This window comes from Rhinoderma darwinii, chromosome 2 (genome assembly GCF_050947455.1).
Source record: "Rhinoderma darwinii isolate aRhiDar2 chromosome 2, aRhiDar2.hap1, whole genome shotgun sequence".
Classification (NCBI taxonomy): domain Eukaryota; kingdom Metazoa; phylum Chordata; class Amphibia; order Anura; family Rhinodermatidae; genus Rhinoderma; species Rhinoderma darwinii.
This window is the reverse complement of record NC_134688.1, coordinates 400,695,577-400,714,885: the sequence shown is the minus strand read 5'-3', so window position 1 is coordinate 400,714,885 and position 19,309 is coordinate 400,695,577. Positions and strand designations below refer to the sequence as shown.

General features: G+C 41.9%; 1 protein-coding gene across 1 annotated transcript in view; it reads right to left on the bottom strand.

Annotated features, from left to right (window-relative positions):
- Positions 1 to 9,407: 9,407 nt before the first annotated feature.
- MBTPS2 (membrane bound transcription factor peptidase, site 2) overlaps positions 9,408 to 19,309 on the bottom strand; it is a 55,170-nt gene continuing 45,268 nt past the window's right edge. Inside the window, exons 9-11 of the mRNA XM_075854046.1 lie at positions 17,518 to 17,713; positions 16,389 to 16,464; positions 9,408 to 11,459 (exon numbers count right to left, since the gene is read on the bottom strand). Coding sequence (XP_075710161.1) covers positions 11,237 to 11,459; positions 16,389 to 16,464; positions 17,518 to 17,713 — 495 coding nt within the window. The 3' untranslated portion in view covers positions 9,408 to 11,236. The remainder of the gene's footprint in view (positions 11,460 to 16,388; positions 16,465 to 17,517; positions 17,714 to 19,309) is intronic.

The following is a 19,309-nucleotide window of genomic DNA, read 5'->3' as shown; positions in this document are numbered from 1 at the left end:
CAACGCTCTGAGCAGGAATTCCACTTCTGGAGGAGCCCCTGACATCACAGTCCATATATGGACAGTAACATCAGGGGCTCACTTCAGGAGCAGAATCCAGGGATTCTCGCATTACAAAACACCTAACATCACTGTCCATTAATCAAGGGCTTTCCCAAGACAGGAGTCCCCCGACCCGAGTGCTTGCGATGCTCTGACTGTGGACTCCATATTTGAAAGCCCTGACATCACTGTCCATATATGGACAGTGATGTCAGGGGCTTCCCCAGACTCAGCGTTTAAAGTAGCGCTGTGCCTGGGGGGCCCTCTTGTGAGGGCCAGGATGTTTTTAATGGCCGTCACAAGGATTAATTTCTGAAAAACTGCCGTTAAATATTGATCCATTGACGTCTATGTTGACTGACGGGTTGTGAAAACGGGCACAAATAGAACATTTTCTATATTTTTTTTACAGCCAGTGTTCACAGGCCTTTAAAATAACAGCCATGTGAATACACCCATAGAGGTTTATTGTTTAACTGTCGTGTGAATATAGCCTAAAGGCCCTTTTACACGGGACAATTATTTTTTTTTTCTAGCCCCCACCACTCCTGAGATTTCAGTGGTATTAATTTTGCCTCCCGTTATGCAAATTAGGCCTTTAACGGTCACGACGGGCGGCAGTGAGTACATGAGCTGCTCTAAAGCTGCTCTGGTTTGATGTCGTCAGAGCAACAAGGTTCACTTCTCATTGCCAAGTGAGCGGTGTTAACTGTCCATTTGACAGTCAAAGGCCAAATTTGCAAATTGGGTGCAAAATTAACAGCACTGATATCTCAGGAATAGAAGGGGCTAGAAGAAAAGAAAAAGTCCCCAGAATCCGTGGAAATTCTGCAGCATATTACAGTAGCAGCAAAGTGGATTCGATTTTAACAACTCTCATCAACACGCTGCAGAAAAAACCTGCACAATAGACGTGTGGAAATTCACGTACTGTAATTATTTTCAATGTGCAGCATGTCAATTTCTCCTGCTAAAACACTGCAAAATTTCTGCACTAAAAAAAGCGGTCGGACATATGGCTCTCAGGCGTTTTGTATATGGCTCCCTAGCTGTTTGCAGCTTCAGATCCTATTGTGCCCTCATGGCACAAGGAAGGTCATAGCAATACTAGAATTTGGTACCAGGGTTAAAACCATATAAATGGCAGTTAACACTAGGGTAATCGCTACATCACTTAGTGATTTATTTATTTTTACTAGGCTGTTTTCCATTTGTATTCAGTGTAACTCAACACCATCTAATACCTCTCAATATATGAATCCCCATTCGAAAGACATTTAAAGGGGTTTTCCCAAAATCATAAATCACCACTGGGAACCCCACAGATCGTGAGAACGGGGATCCCGAACCCCTCCTTTCCTCCTCACTACTCAACCGCAGTGAGGAGGACATTGAATGGAGTGACCCACGCTGCGGCTCCATTTAAAATCTATGGAAATGACGGAAATAGCCGAGTACAGCACTCTGTTGTTTCCGTCATTCTAATAGACAGTGAATAGAGCGGAAGGCGCATTCTCAACCGCCACTCCATTCAAGCTCCTCCTCACTGCAGTCGGGCCCCCAGTGATCAGAAAATTATCACCTATTCAGTAAATAGATGATCATTTAGGATTTGGGTATACTCCTTTACAGCCTAGCCCCAATACACTTGGGAACATCCATTTAAATAAGCCCCCCACCCAGATAGTTGGGGAGCACGCCATGATATTTGAAAGTGGCAACCCACAAAAGGTTGGGGTAATCTATAAGGCTGGGTTCCCACCTGTGTCGCTGTTTCCGTTATTTCACCACTGGCAGCCAAATGAACAAATTGACTTTAATAGGTTTAGTTGCGCTGTCCCTAGTTTTACCAGAAACAATAGCACAGCATGCTGCAATACGGTTTCTGGTATTTTCGACAGGATCTGCAACAGAGGCCCCTAACGGAGTCTCCAACGCAGATGTGAACAAGGCCTAACATAGTAAAACAAAAGACTTCACACTAGAGAAAAACAGACGTGAAGTCTAGTTTCCTTTTTCTTTTTAATTTTATAGGGAAACCGTCTTCAGCAAATACTAACGTATGAGATGTTTAGGAACATCTACATCAGCTGCAAAATAAATTGAAACATTTGACAGCATTGAAATTTGAACAGCTGTAGTAGTATTATTTTTAAGAAAGCCATTACAACCATCACAATCCCCAAAATGACATAACAATCAAACAAATGAAAGGACTTACGTGGGAACCGAAAAATAATAGCAGTGTAGTCACTGCAGTATGTGAGTACACCGCTAATACACATTACGGTCCCCCCTCACGACGATTATGAGGTTTTAATAGATTTTTATAGCGCTGGCGGGGGACCGGAAGTCTAGTTGCACAGATTTTAATAGACTATAAGGCCCTATGCACACAACCGTAAAAAATCTTCGTAATTGCGGACCGTAATACGGTCCGCAATTACGGATCCGCCCGGTTCTATTGGCCGTGGACACCTTTCCGTATCGCTATGGATAGGTGTCTGTGTCGTAAAACCATGGAGCATGTCCTACTTTCCGTTTTTTACGGGCCGTGATCCCATAATTTGTTTGAGAGCACGGCCCGAAAATGCGGCCCGCAGCATTAAAGGGGTTATGCGGGGACCAAAAAGTATTATTGGTGTACTCACTGCAGTATTTGAGTACACTCGCTAATATACATTCCGGTCCCCCGTCACGCTGATTATGAGATTTTAATAGATTTTTATAGCGTTGGCGGGGACCAGAAGTCTAGTTGCACAGTCTTCCTTCATGATGACATGACTCAGTCATGTGACCGGCCCCGCTGTAATCTATGTAATCGCTGTACTACCGCTACTGCTTGTACATACAGTACAGCGGGGCCAGTCACATGATGAAGTCGGGTCACCATGAAGGAAGACTGTGCAACTAGACTTCTGGTCCCCGCCAGCGCTATAAAAATCTATTAAAACCTCATAATCAGCGTGAGGGGGACCGGAATGTATATTAGCAGTGTACTCACATACTGCAGTGAGTACACCAATAATACTTTTCGGTCCCCACATAACCCCTTTAACCATACTATGTGCTGAATAAAAGTATTTACAGTAATAGTCGAGGGCTTCACATAGTGGAAGATTTATCTAAACTAGTGCAAAGGAAAACAGAGCTGCTGCCCACAGTCACCAATCATGCCGGCATCTGAAAAATGAGACCTGGAATCTTACTGGCTGCGAAGGTTTTTTTTATTTATGTGGGTCCATGTATTTAAGACAGAACAGAAAGATTTGTAAACTCTGTCCCTCATAATTTCAATGGCATTTTGTCTTCTGACATGTTATAAAAGACAATATCGATGGTGGTCTGTAACGTGGGACCCTAGCTGTCATAAATAAAGGGGCCACAGAACTGGGTACAGAGTCTAAAGCACATTGCGGCTGCTCTAAGGCTATGTTCACACGGAGTATTTTGGGGGAGGAATATCTGCCTCAAAATTCAGTTTGGAACTTTGAGGCAGATATTCCTCTCCCTGCACGCCGATTTTCGCGGCAATTATCGCGCCGTTTTTCGCCCGCGGCCATTGAGCGCCGCGGGCATAAAACAGCGAGATATACGCTTTCTCCTGCCTCCCATTGAAGTCAATGGGAGGTCGGAGGCAGAAGCGCCCGAAGATAGGGCATGTCGCTTCTTTTTCCCGCGAGGCAGTTTTACTGCTCGCGGGAAAAAGACGCCGACGCCTCCCATTGAAATCAATGGGAGGCGTTCTCGGGCCGTTTCTGCCGAGTTTTGCGACGCGGTTTCCGCGTCAAAAAACTCGGCAAAATACCCCGTGTGAACATAGCCTAAGACTTCCCTGACTAAAGTCTCTGTGCTACTTCAGCAGGGCCGCTGATTTCAATGGTTTTGTGTTGCCTTTGTACAATATGGTGCCACTAAACTAAACTCTGCTTCCGAATAAGTGAAGCGTCAAAGATTCTAAAGCACGGAAATCTCCTACCACTGCTGACAGAGTTTAAATGCATTACAAAGTGCCAGGGCCAATACCTTCTGAGGGTCTGTGGGGTTTGGACCCTGACTAATGATATCTCCTCACATTCTGCAACAGCTCAGAAAAATGTAAAAGAAGTCAAATAAAATGCTTCCTAAAGGGGTATTCCTGTTTCAGCACGTAATTATTCCTTGTATGATGACAGGTTAACCAATTTTCCAGTATTAATTCTGTATAATTCCTCACGGTTTTCAAGATCTCTGCTTGCTGACATTCAATAGAAACAATATGCATCAGAATAAAGCCCATTAGTGGCCGCCATGAAAAGGCGTATTGGCGGTCACTAACGGGTTAAGCTAGTACATACACTGATCAGCCATAACATTAAAATTGCATAATATTGGGTAGGTCCCCCTCATTATGACAAAACAGCTCTGACCCATCAGACTTGGACTCCACTAGACCTCTGAAGGTGTCCTGCGGTGTCCGGCACCAATATGTTAGCAGCCCCTCCTTTAAAGGACCAGTGTCACGAAAAAAAATTTTTTTAGATCAATTTGATTTTAGTATTTTATTAAACATTTTTTTATTTATTTGTGTTTGTGTTATACTTTTTTTTATTTTTTCACTTTTTCTTGTCCATGGGGGCTGCCATTTTTTTTTCCATCTCTGTATGTGTCGATTAACGACACATACAGACATGGAATACGGCACATACAGTCCCATAGTGAATGCGAACGGGGCCCGTTCCATCCACTATGCTGTACGCCGTCTGTGTGGGAACGGTGCATGCGCCGCTCCCACACAGTCCAAGTTGAACTGTACGACGTCCGGCGCCATTTTCCTGTGGACCGGAAGTCGGGGCCGGACAGTAAGATTACTACTTCCGGTCGCGGCTTCCGGACTTGTGCACTTGGAGCAGCGGCAGCAGACGGAGCGGACGGACCGGAGGGAGCGGCGGCGACTGGAGCAGGTAAGTGATTTCTATGTATGTTTGTGTTTCAGTGTGTGTTTACTACTGTATGTAAACCTTCTACACTGTGTGTTAGCTCAAAAAATGGCGACACACAGTGTAGGAGGTTTGACCGTTCAATCCCCTCGTTTCTCCCGGCACTAGCCAGGATAAAGGAGGGGGGGATTCTGAGAGCTCACTAGAGCGAGTGAGTTTTCTCAAATTTTGCAGCATAAAGCAATGTGGTTGCTTTACCACATGCAATGCTGCAATTTTGGGAATTGCTCCATCTAGTGACCAGCGCTGGGAAATATTATAAATTAGAATCTAATTTATAATATTTCCTGACTCTTGAAAAAAATTAGAACAATGTTTAATCACCTATACACTGTTTAACTAAAAAAAAAAATAATGTTTTTCTAGCGACACATTCCCTTTAAGTCCTGTAAATTACAAAGTGGGGATTTGTTTTCCAGCACATCCTAAGGGTATGTTCACACGCAGTGAGCAAAAACGTCTGAAAATACGGAGCTGTTTTCAGGCGAAAACAGCTCCTGATTTTCAGACGTTTTTTAACAACTCGCATTTTTTACGGCTGTTTTTGGAGCTGTATTTCAATGGTGTCAATGAAAAACGCCTCCAAAAATATCCAAAGAAGTGACCTGCACTTCTTTTGACGAGCCATCATTTTACGCGCCGTATTTTGACAGCGATGCGTAAAATAAAGGCTCGTGGGAACAGAACATCGTACTTCCCATTGAAAGCAACGGGCAGATGTTTGTAGGCGTATTAGGAGTTTTTTCAGGCGTAATTCGAGGCGTAAAACTCCCGAATTACGCCTGAAAACACTGTGTGTGAACATACCCTAAAGATGCTCGATCGTATTGAAATCTGGGGAACTTCGGGGACAAGTCAACACCTTGAACTCTTTATTGTGTTCCTCAAACTATTACTGCAGTGTGGTAGGATGTATTATCCTTCTGAACGAGGCCACTGTCATTAAGGAATGCTGTTCCCATGAAAGGGTGTACTTGGTCTGCAACAATGTTTAAGTAGGTGGTATGTGTCAAAGTAACATTCACATGAATGCCAGGACCCAAGGTTCCCAGCAGAACATTTCCCAGAACATAACCCTACCTCTGCCGGCTTGCCTTCTTCCCATAGTGCATCCTGGTGCCATCTCTTCCCCAGGTAAGCGACACACCCGTCCGTCTACATCACGTAAAACAAAAACTGATTCATCAGACCAGGCCACCGTCTTCCATTGCTCCATGGTCCAGTTCTAATGTCCATGTGCCGTTGTAGGCATTTTCGGTGGTGGATACTGTGACTGGTCTGTGCCTATGTAGCCCCATACGCAGTAAGCTGTGATGCACTGTGTGTTCTCACACCTTTCTATCATAGCCAGCAGGAAGTATTTTTATAGCAATTTGTGCTACAGTAGATCTGTGGGATCAGACCAGATGGGCTAGCCTTTGCTTCCCACGTGTATTATTGAACTTAGGCACTTGTGACCCTGTCGCCGGTTGTCCTTCCTTAGACCACTTTTGGTAGGTACTAACTGCATACTGGGTACACCACACAAGACCTCCCATTTTCCATATGCTCTGACCCAGTTCTCTATCCATCACAATTTGGCCCTTGTCAAAGTCGATCAAATCCTTAGGCCTGATTCACACAAACGTGTTAAACGCTGTGGGACGGCCGTTCAAACAGCGGCCGTCCCACGGACCTATGTAATTCAATGTGGCCGTTCACACAGCCGTTGTTTCAACGGATTGTGTGAAGGGACGGTGGGAAAATAGGACATGTCCTATCTTTTCACACATCACGCATCCCTCCATAGACTCTCAACTATGGGGGATGCATGACATCGCGTCCCGCAGCGCTGAGCACGGATGCACCTCCGACGTGAAAAACTGAAGTTTTTGACATCCGAGATGTGCAGCGTTTGTATGAATCAGGCCTTACTCTTGACCATTTTTCCTGCTTCTACACAGCAACTTCAAGAAGTTCCCACCCCTTGTCAGTCGCCATTGTAACCAGATAATCAATGTCATTCACTTCACCTGTCAGTGGTTTCAATGTTATGGTTGGACGGTGTATATTATAGTGTTGTACATATTATACACAATAGTAAATTCTGACGTTTATCAGTTATATAGAAAAGGACAAATTGGTGGCATCTGTTAGTTACGGGCCTCACAAATGTCATGAACAGATTAATACTCATTATTATTAGTACAAGACTGATCTCTCGCAAAAGATCAGTATTGTCCTGGTCTGCCGAGAGCTGAAGAGTGAGAGCGTGCGCGCGCTCCTCCCTCCAGCTCTTGCACCGTCCGCAGCAGTGACACGCCCCCTTGCCATTACACGCCCTCTGGCCAGTTCGGCAGACAAGTACAAGACTGATCTCTCGCGAGAGATCAGTCTTGTCCTTGGATATAGGTATGGTCAACCACAGTTGTCGCTTTCCTGCCTCTATTCCTTCTGACAGATTGTGTGAATGCAATTCTAACCAGGAGGAGCCCACATATTAAAACTTGTACAAAAGAAAGATAGAGGATTTATCCATAGCAACGAGCAAAGGTGTTGAATTCATTTTTCCTTCGAAAAGTTACCGCTGCAATCTAACTGGTTACATTTTATTTTCCTTCCCAGTAACCACAGGAGACAGGGGGAAAAAAAAAAAAGTATGTCATAAAGCATGATGGAAATGAAATTCATGATAACAAGACAAGGTATTTAGTTACATTTTAAAAAAAATGATTCCCAATTTAATAGAGGACTGATTTACTGGTTCTATTGAATTGTAATTTGAGGTGTTTTATGCTTCAAGCAAATTAGTAATTTGATCAACAGGTGTTTACCCGCACAAAAGACTGCAAAGGATAAGATGTACATAGATGGCACGCCTGAGAGCAGCTAGTGAAAACGCCAGGGTGTACATCAATGTGGAGAACGTTCAGAAACCCATTGCACTGGAAACCACTCGCCTGTCATTTGTGCTGGTAACGGGCACCCATAAATACAACGCACACGATGAATGACTTTTTTTTTTTTTTATACGCAATCTGAGCAAACCCATTTTAATACCTTTTTAAATGTCAGAGTTACCTCTATGTTTTGCCATAAACACTGATACGTACTTACACAATAGCAGTTAATGTCCGTCTTCAGCGGAGCAGTGAGGTTGTTTTTAATGTTCCTAACACTTACTAAAACAGAGGACTGACTACAATAAGTCAATAAAGTAAAATCACTTGCAGGGGTTGTAGGCTCAGGACTCCTCTTTAAGCCTGAACTAAGAAGCGCTGCAGAGTGGAATCCGCACAGAACAACATGGTCGCCCATTCATCCTAATGGGTCCGTGTAGCACTAAATCCCCCTGCAGCAGATGCCCGCAAATGTGTGACAAATGGTATTATGGTTACAGCAACCAAACCTGCGGTGATCAGTTGATCGCTGTGCGGCTGCATTCTGAAATGGCGTCATCCAGAGAGTTGTCTACAGTTGAATAGAAGATACATGTTGTATAATTTGTCTTGCTGAACAAATATAGAAGCGAGCGGCTCGGACACATCCCCCACTACACTTACAGTAGTGTTCAAAAAAAATAGCAGTCCAAAATTATTAACCTGATAAATCAATGTTTTTGGTAGAAGTGATAATTCTACAAAGAAAATTATTTACTTGTAAGTGTAGTAGAGTAGTGTAAAAAAAAAACACCCAACAATTAGGACGTGATTAGGAATTGAAAGGGGCTTCTTCAAAATAATAGCAGTGAGGAGTTCAATTGGTAAAGTCAATCATTCTATGTTATAACTGGTGTCAATTTTGGAGGGTGGCAAATGTTGCACATGTTGGTTATAGGGCATTTCCTTCTGAAATACTGGGGGAAATGAGTCTTTCCAGACGTTGTTCTGACTTTGATTAAAAAGTTGATTGGACAGGGAAAAACAGAGAGAAGTTCCCAGGAATCATTAGCTGCTCAGCTAAAATTGTCTCAAATGCCTTGAAGTGGCAACCAAAACGGGTATCCGTTCCGGGCTGCCGATGGTCACATGATCTTAAGTCTGGCTCCGAGTATCCAACAGCATCTACTGTAGAAACTGGAGGTCAGTCTGTCAATGCACATCTATGAGACCGTAGGATAAAGGTAGTCAAATTGTAGATCACGTGATCCCACTGCAGCCCGGAACAGAACAACTACCTGTGAATTACAGTTCCAGGTAAGCCGATACACATGACTACATTGCGCTGCGTCACGTTTGCAAATGGGGAAACCGTAAAAAAAAAAGTAGGAGTGCTTCTTTAAGAAAAATGTTCTATAACTGATCCTTTTCCCAGCTGCACACCTGTTAAAGGAGAAGTCCAAAAATATTTTCCTGTTAAATCTATATAAATGTTGAGTAACTAAATACATGACTTATTGGACATCAATTGATTTACATGATGTTTTATTCTCAATTTGTGTCTAAAGCTGTTGGTTTCAAGATGAACAGTGCATTGTGGGAGCTCAGATGGCATTTACATAGTTAGACTATACTTATATATTCAAACAGTGTGGAGCATGGAGCTGCATAACAAAAAAAATCAAGGCCAAAAACGCATTCTTTGCTACTGGTAAGGGCAAGGATTCAGGCACAAGGAGTCTCTGTGGTCCAATTAGATGCATGCAGAGGTACAGGAGAGCATTATAGATTTGTATGGGTGCTGAATTGTGGCACCATACAACTCCGGTAACAAGTAGTGTGAATGGGGCGTTTGACTTTGAACCCATAGTGCAGGAAAAAAAAAAATATATATATATATAAAAAAGAAGAAGAAAGGACAACTCTATTGCATATCCGCTTTGCTCCGGCACGCATAAAGACTTTAGGTCATGATCACACAGTCAGTTTTGGTGAAGTTTTCTAGCCAAACACAGGAATGGACACATAAGAACGGAGATGCATTCTGCCTCTTTGTTCTTGGGATCGGACCCCCACGATCATAATGTTATGCTGTATCCCAGCAATATGCCATAACATTATAGGATGGGTTCACCCTTTAAACTAAAGAAAGGTTATTAAAAGTGGAATTGTGCTTAAAAAAAGACAAAACACACAAAGTAGATTGCATAATGTCAGTGCGCTCATAGCCATACTCTAAAGATTTCCCGACGTTACTAACAGCCCTGCTTCTTCGCTTAACACGAATATAATGAAGAATTATAGACACACACAATACATTACAACGTGTGAACAGCGAACAGGCGGGTAGGAGAAATGCTACAACAATACAGATGGCAGCAAAGTAACTACTGTCATAAATATCTGTGATCTGAGCAATGAAACCATGTTCATGATCAAACGTATAGACACTAGTCATCATGGAGGTATGGGTCTTTAAGAGCCGTTCCTTTAAAGGGACACTCCGGCCAAAACTAGACTTTCCCATGTGTATCATTATGGTATTCCATGTGTCAGTCTGTTACCTGTTATTTTTCTTGCTGCTTCTATCTCTATATATCAGACTGGGTGGTTGCTTAGCAGCAGTGTGACGCACGCTCGGTGACACGATTTCTCTACTTGATTCTATGGAGATCTATGTGTCACCCATCACAGGCTTCAGCAGTTCCTGTACCACACTAGTTTTGCACAGGGGGGACAGAAACTTATATCTTCAGCTACTACTGATACTTAGACAGGTTACTGTCACACAGGTATAATGTAGAAGAATATAATGCAGCCTCTCTGTCTGTATACTTATGGTTCCTCAGCTTATTTAGGAGTATATAGAGAGAATGATAATCACAGTGTTCCCCATCATGCAGAAATGGTATGGTCTTTAGCCGGTCATGTGATGCTGTGCTGAAGCATCATGGGAAATCTTTTTTAAAGAAGCTACAAGGCAGCAGTTCATAAAGTAAGTACAGAATACATAAAAGAAGTGTAGAGTGTGGTATACAGTCAGGTGGGGAATGCAGACATGGAAAGTTGTGTTTCCACTGGAGGTCTTCTTTAAATTTTATGTTGTACAATTTTAGTCTGTAATGGTCTCCATCTCTGGTCCATCACATTATGTATCACAGACCATAAAAGTGACGTTCCTCATAACCGTTTATACGTTCCATAGGTCCGGGATCCTGGCTATTTTATGCAACATTAAAAATAAAAAAATAAAATGGAACTGAAGTACAGTATTGATTTATGAAAGTCAATCTCATTAAGTTCAGTAGGATTATTTGTTGCAGAAGTTCCAGAGGATTGTAGCCGAAAATAAAGTGGCTACCGAGCGGTCACCATCCAAAGTCCCAGTGCCACATTAGCCGTTAACAGAACGCTGCCTGCAAGAAGAATGAAAAAGCCCAAAAGTTCTCTGTTCTCCTTCTCTACTATAAGAGAACTCAGTGTAGCTTCAAGGAAAGAGTTCAATATCCATTGTCCATCCAGTGCAAAGCAAGGAACCGCATTGATTACTGCCAGCGCCCCCGACAGGGAAATCACATATCTTACAGCAGTTAAGAATCAAACAACCATGTGATACGATTAACATTCACATCTAAATATCCAGGACATAAAACCTCACAATGGCAGGGAATGTGGAATTTCCCATATCCATGAAGGTTCTTCTAAGAGAACTCATCATTCTAAACAGGAGAAATTAAAAATGGAAACTACAAGTTATGTAATTCCCTAAAATTTCAAATCGGAGTCTCCCTTTAATTCTTTTCTATTCCTTTGCTGCTGCCGTTTTTGCCAAAGTAACAGGACTAGTCACCATGCTGGTTGTTGACAACAAATTTCAGCTTTACAAGAAAGTGACAATTTGTTGTCATTTTCCGAGAGGCCATTTCAGAAGTGATAATCAATGTGGCAGGTGAATCCATCATTTTTGCAAAAATGGCCCCTGCAATGGAATTGCAATACGTCAAATTTGAACATTCCTACACACTCACAATACAAAAAAATAAACTTTATACCATACTTACCATTAAAGATTAAAGTGTTGCGCCGCTCCTGCAATGCCGTTTACCAAGCTCCTTTGCCGTTTATTGTGGTTACCGTGCTGTGATGAGATTTTGCCCAGCTATTGGCGACATGTCACACAGGCGACCAGCAAATGGCTAGCAGTCATGGGATGTGGCGCTGGCCAATACTACATTATGCATTATGTATATAATATACCCCCACACCATATATATTGCCCCCATAGTGCACCCCATACAGTATAATGCCCCATAGCTGCCACCACACATTATAATGCCCCTATAGTTGCCCTCCACACAGTATAATGCCCCTATAGTTGCCCTCCACACAGTATAATGCCCCCATAGCTGTCCTCACACAGTATATTGCCCCATAGATGCCACCACACAGTATGTCCCTTATAACGGTCCTCCAAACAGTATAATGCCCCCCATAACTGCCCACCACAGTATAATGCCCCCAATAACTGCCCACCACACAGTACAATACCCACATAACTGCCCACCACACAGTATAATGCCCCACATAACTGCCCTCCCTACAGTATAATGCCCCCATATCTCACTAACACACAGTATAATGCCCCTATAGCTGCCCTCACACATTATAATGTCCCCATAACTGCACCCCACACAGTATAAAATCCCGTTCCTTAGGGTCCCCTGCTCTACCATTGGATTTACCTATATCTGCATCCTGAAGATGCAGATCTAGTTTAAACCGGGAGAAAATAATTGATAAAACCGAACTTCGCAAGATGACAATCGATTAATTGTGCTGAATTTCTATTATTTTTTATCGATTAATTGCCCAGCCCTACTTAGAGGTAGTCAGAAGTGAAAGTACTTAATGTTTATAATTTCTGCGTCGGAACGTTGTCCCGGAGACCTGATCTTATAAACCAATGCAAGCACATTGCAAAGCACACAAAGCAGTGTATATGGAGAGGACACAGCTAGTTAGGGATCAGAGTATATAGCATTTTGATTACACTGCTATATAGATGTATGCAAGTAAAAGATCTTTCTGAAGCTGCAATGCTCAGTTTCTAAGTATTGCACAAGAGTCTGAGTGTTCAGTGAAGGGCGCACATGGGATTATGGTAAAGACCACTATTCTAGCCATACCCTAATCCATTTTAAGATTAGTACTGTGGCCAGTGGGGTTTTAATGATCTACAGAGGCACATGGGACTGTAGGTCCCTGGAGAGGATATGAGCACTCTGATTGGTTTATTCTGAGTAGTTGATTGTCCTGCTCTGGTAAATACTGGGTTCGCTGGCTTTTTCCTGAGCCTCTGGGAACCCAATCTGCAGCAGCCCACCTGCATCAAGAAGAACCTTCTCAGGGAGATTCAGACAGTACTCCCTCAGGCTGAGGAGGAACACCTTAGGACAGCACTATTACAGCAGGGACAAAAGTTTCAGCAGCGGCAACGAATGCCCCCTGACTAGAGGACAATGGAGTGCCAGAAGAAGTCCTCCAAGAACACAGCAAGAGGAGGCTCGGGCTAAGAAGGGGTGGCAGCAAGGAAGAAATCTTATTCTCCTTCTCCCATAAGGGGAGGATAGAGTACAAGTCAGCTCTGAAAGGAAAGGATTGGCTCCTGTGTTTGAAGAGCACAGTCGGGTATATCATTTCTGAGGTTGCCTCTTCAGAAGCTGAAGAAGGTCAAGGAGTCGATTTAAGGAAAACTGGCCTCAAATTCAGTTTTCTAAACACTATGTAAACCTTTGCTGCCTTTTTATTTTTTGTCGAATGTATGTATTTTTGGATGAAAAACATTTTTCGAAGAGATCTATATAAAAAAAGTTACTTTATTTTTTTACATACAGCTTCTATGCATCCTCTTTGAATAGAAGCTGCATCTCGGCACTTATAATGTGGTGACAGAGCCTCTTTAAAGTGCCCTATCTACTACATAAGGAGATGGGCGCTATAATGTAGGTGACAGCAGTGCTTTTTATTTAGAAAAACGATCTATTTTCACCACGTTAGGAGCGATTTTAGCTTTATGCGAATTACTTTCTTAATGCCAAACTGGGCGTGTTTTTACTTTAGACCAAGTGGGCGTTTTACAGAGAAGTGTATGACGCTGACCAATCAGCGTCATGCACTTCTCCCCATTAATTTAGTCAGCGCATAGTGACACTGTGTTGTTCACTATGTGCTGTCTTATACTGACATATTTACGTTACTGAAGTGTTTAGACCGTGAATAGACATTCCTTCCAGCCAGGACGGGATGCCTATTCAAAATCCGGACACTTCGGTAACCTTTCTGTGGTACTTACAGCAGAGCAAAGCGCAATCTCCCTGTAACCTGTAATTTACAGTGTGATCTTGTGAGATTACGCTTACTCTGCTGTAAGTCCCACAGAAACGTTAACGAAGTGTCGGGATTGTGAATAGACATCCCGTCCTGGCTGGAAGGAATGTCTATTCACTGTCATTAACGTTACTGAAGTGTCCTATGTCAGTATAAGACAGTACATAGCGAACAACGCAGTGTCACTATGCGCTGACTAAATGAATGGGGAGAAGTGCATGACAATGATTGGTCACTGATTGCTCAGTACAACGCCCACTTCGTCTAAAGTAAAAACACGCCCAGTTGGGCATTAAGAAACTAATTAGCATAAAGCTAAAATCGCTCCTAACGTGGTAAAAATAGATAGTTTTTCTAAATAAAAAGCACTGCTGTCACCTACAGTATAGCGCCGATTTCATTATGTAGGAGATAGGGCACTTATAATGTGGTGACAGAGTCTCTTTAACCCGAATCCATCAGTCAAGCTGGTGACCCAACTAAAGAGAAGAATTCAGATAGAAAGGATATCTAAATAAATGAATACTCGCTGAGTATATATATTGGGGGAGGATAGGTATCGAATGATAGAAAAAAAAACCTGGAGTGGAAAGTGGGGACATTGGATTTCATGTTGCAAATGAAGAACTTAGATAACCTTCAAGAGGCTCTGTCACCACATTATAAGTGGCCTATCTCCTACATAAGGAGATCGGCGCTATAATGCAGGTGACAGAAGTGCTTTTTATTTAAAAAAAACTATCTATTTTCACCACTTTATTAGCGATTTTAGATTTATGATAATGAGTTTCTTAATGCCCAAGTGGGCGTGTTTTTACTTTAGACCACCCTGCACTTCGTTACTGTTTCTGTGGTAGTTACAACAGAGAAAGTGTAATCTCGTTGTAACCTGTCATTTACAGCGTGATCTCGCGATATTACGCTTGCTCTGCTGTAACTACCACAGAAAGAGTAACGTAGTGCAGGGATTGTGAATAGACATCCCGTGGAATGTCTAATCACTGTCTAAACACTTCAGTATCGTTAATGTGTTAGTATAAAACAGCACATAGTGATCTAAAAGGATCCCTATGCGCTGACTAAATGAATGGTTAGTCAGCGTCATACACTCCTCTGTACAACGCCCACTTGGTCTAGTAAAAACACACGCCCACTTGGGCATTAAGCAACTCATTAGCATAAATCTAAAATCGCTAATAAAGTGGTGAAAATAGATCGTTTTTTAAAATAAAAAGCACTGCGGTCACCTACATTATAGCGCCGATCTCCTTATGTAGGAGATACAGCATTTATAATGTGGTGACAGAGTCTCTTTAAAATACACTTACCAGGGATACCAGTGGTTTCCTCTGACATTATTCACCGTCCCTCATTAAATAGGGATGTTAATTTGGTGGGATGAGGGTAGGCTTTTATAGAACGAATGGTAATAATTTCTCAGATGTTGCTTTAAATATTCTAAATTCAGATTTTCAGGATGTTTTTGAAAAGGCCGCATTTTGGTGGCATGGACATTCAAGAAAGGATTAAGTGGAAAGTTTTGTTTGAGAAGTTATTTAAGTTTATACAACTTGAGCTGAATGGCTAGGCTGAAAAAAGGTTATTAATGTTGGATATTTGGGATTAATCATAACATGGTATACAGTTAATTACCTCCGAAAAGAGCCTTTATATGGGTTGTACATAGACTTTCTTTTTCATATAATCCCATGTATGTTACAAATATAGAATAAATCTAGTCCTCAGCACTTTAAGTGATATAACATTTTTGCATATACAGGACCAACACTGATACATATGAGCGATCTTTAAAAACCGTAGGCATGCGAATGACCCCAAACATCAAATCTGCCATTTAGACCCATTTACTCACATTTGTTCTCAGAAAATTGTACCCATCATGCAGTCCAGTTTTGGACTATTTTTCAGAGACCTCAGACGGACCGGTATTTTTGGCTGTTAAATTCCAAACTAAGACATTTTACATGACTCCTGGCTGTAGGAATATATATGGTTACAAAACTTCTTGGCAAGGTCTATTATTCTTAGAATTTACAGTAGTGACCGTTTACCATCATTATTATATATCCTCTGGTTATGAAAACATTACTTGAAAGGATACTTGCAGAAGGTCTCTATTACAACTGGAAGGTCGACACTGAGAAACTTGTATCGAGGAATGAAACTGCTCAGACTCACTGTGGGAAGAAAGATAATCGTCATTAGCTTCTATGTAGGTGATGTATCCATGTTCTCCACCAGTATATTAATGTAACTACTAACGGTTGTAAGTCTGTCTTCCCTCAACTAATATACAGTAATCAGTTTTACACAAATGATGCCGATATTACATTTATAAATTGTACCCGTAAGACACCGTGCCACAGAACCAACCATACATAATACTGGCATCTTCACACACCCTGGCACTCCGTTCCTAAAATTGATTAGTACGGTAGAAGAGTGATTTCCACAGGCGTATATATAGCACAACAAGCGTTTCCATAAGTTACATGAAGCTATGTCATGTATACTAATCTTAAAGGGAACCTGTCACTAGGTTTATAGCCACCAAATCACCATCATGTGGTTATGCAGCTTGGGTTTAGTGTTCCAAACCAGCCCAAGTGGCTCCAAACCTAGTGACAAGTTCCCTTTAAAGGGTTTTCCAAGATATAAGCAAATTTGAGAAAGTAAATGCATTAAAGGCTATGTACACTTTTGATGGGCATTTTTGTATTTATTTAAAATAAAAAAAATAAAAAACAGGTCAGTCATTGTGTTCGGTGTAACTTTTTAATTAGTTTTTATTAAAAATTTGTTTTACTTTTTTAGATACAGCCGGCAGCTGCTTTGTATTCTGCATACAGAGCAGCCGTGTGTAGCGCTATATCAGGTCCCGGGACTGACTGGTTCAGTGACAGCGGGTCCTGCTTGTCTCAGACACACAGGATTCACCGGTTATCCATCACGTCAAAGTTCATAACTTAGCTTATTTTTAGTAAGTGACTTAACTTTTAATTATTTGATCAACGGATACAATTTCTTATAACCTGGAAAACTTCTTTAATGGCATTTGTAAAAATGGCCAGAGACATGAGATTGTTGTGGATCCTGCCTCATGTGCTTGAGGACTGCCCAGCTTTTCACCGATGTCTCCCGATTGGGGAAAACAGGGGTCGGATAGTTATTTCCCCGCAGGAGAGACATGTCAGAGATTTCCTTTAGACTCTAGTTGAACATTTCCTTACCTCCATATCGTAGGTGTGCAGGATAGCCTATAAATAACATATCTAGTTGAGGAGGATGCTTTACTTTGAGCAGGCGAGTCTGATTCTCTATCGATGGAACAGCACAGACACTGTTAGCCGCTGACTTCTGACAGTCTCTATTAGACTGACATTCTGGACTAGATTGTATTGCTTTCCTCGCCGCCAGACAAGCAAACTGTAAATACCAAAATAAAGATAGGTTATGACATCGTCTTACATATGAAACTGTTAATTCACATAAAGATGTCTTTTAAGACAGTCATGGATAGCGAATAGCAGGTCAACGGTTTGCATCGCTATGACACAACTTCGCTAATGCAGAACTATGAAGTAAAACCACTGCTAAGGTTTAGAGAAATTTAGTATATGTGTGTATATTATAATCTCCCTAGATACAAGGCTTTAAAAACGTATTTCATATTAATGAAGATATATATATATATATATATATATTCTATATCTAATAATCCAACAACCAATAGTCCAGAAATCACACCAATGCTTGGCCATCTTAAAGGAACAGTGTCACCACAAAAAAAAATTTCATGTCAGTTTAATGTTAGTGTTTTATTAAAAACGTTTTTATTTATTTGTGTGTTTGTGTGTTACTTTTTTCTATTTTTTCACTTTTTCTTCCCTATGGGGGCTGCCATTTTTTTTTCCATTTCTGTATGTGTCGATTAAGGACACATACAGACATGGAATACGGCAGCCACAGTCCCATAGGGACTGCAAACGGGTCCCGTCCCATCCACTTCTGTGTACGCCGTCTGTGTGGGAACTGCGCATGCGCCGCTCCCACACAGTCCAATTTGAAATGCGCGCCGTCCGGCGCCATTTTCCTGTGGACCGGAAGTCGCGGCCTGACAGTAAGATTACTACTTCCGGTCGCGGCTTCCGGACTTGTGCACTTGGACCAGCGGCAACAGACGGAGCGGACGGGCCGGAGGGAGCCGCGGCGGCAGGAGCAGGTAAGAGATTTCTATGTATGTTCGTGTTTGTGTGTGTTTACTACTGTATGTAAACCTACTACACTGTGTGTTAGCTCAAAAAATGGCGACACACAGTGTAGGAGGTTAGACCGTTCAATCCCCTCGTTTATCCCGGCACTAGCCAGGATAAAGGAGGGGGGGGATTCTCAGAGCTCACTAGAGTGAGTGCTTTTTTCCCAATTTTGCAGCAAAAAGCAATGTGGTTGCTTTACCACATGCAATGCTGCAATTTTGGGAATAGCTCCATCTAGTGACCAGCAATGGGAAATATTATAAATTAGAATCTAATTTATAATATTTCCTGACTCGTGAAAAAAATAAAAAAAATTTGAACAATGTTTAATCACCTACACACTAAATGTTTAATTAAAAAAAAAAACAACATGTTTTGCTGGCAACACATTCTCTTTAAGGCCCTGTTCATACGCAAATATTCGGAGGAATCCGCCATGTATTCCGCCGCAAAATTCTGGCTCTCATTCATTTCAATGGGAGTGGGATGCTTCTTTTTCCCACTGATTTTTTTCAGCTAGCAGACAAAAGAAGCATCTTGCTCGATCTTTGGGCAGATTCTGCCCAAACCCCCTATTAAAGTGAATGGGAGTAGGAATCTTCTGGCTGATGGCAAAAATAATTATGCGGCGGATTTTGCGGCGGGACCCACCAAGCAAAATCCACTGTGTGAACGTAGCCTAACAGGAGTGATTCCACTAAAACACTAAATTCAGAATTGTTGTCTGTATAATGTCCTGTGTAAGGTGCAGATACTATATAAACTA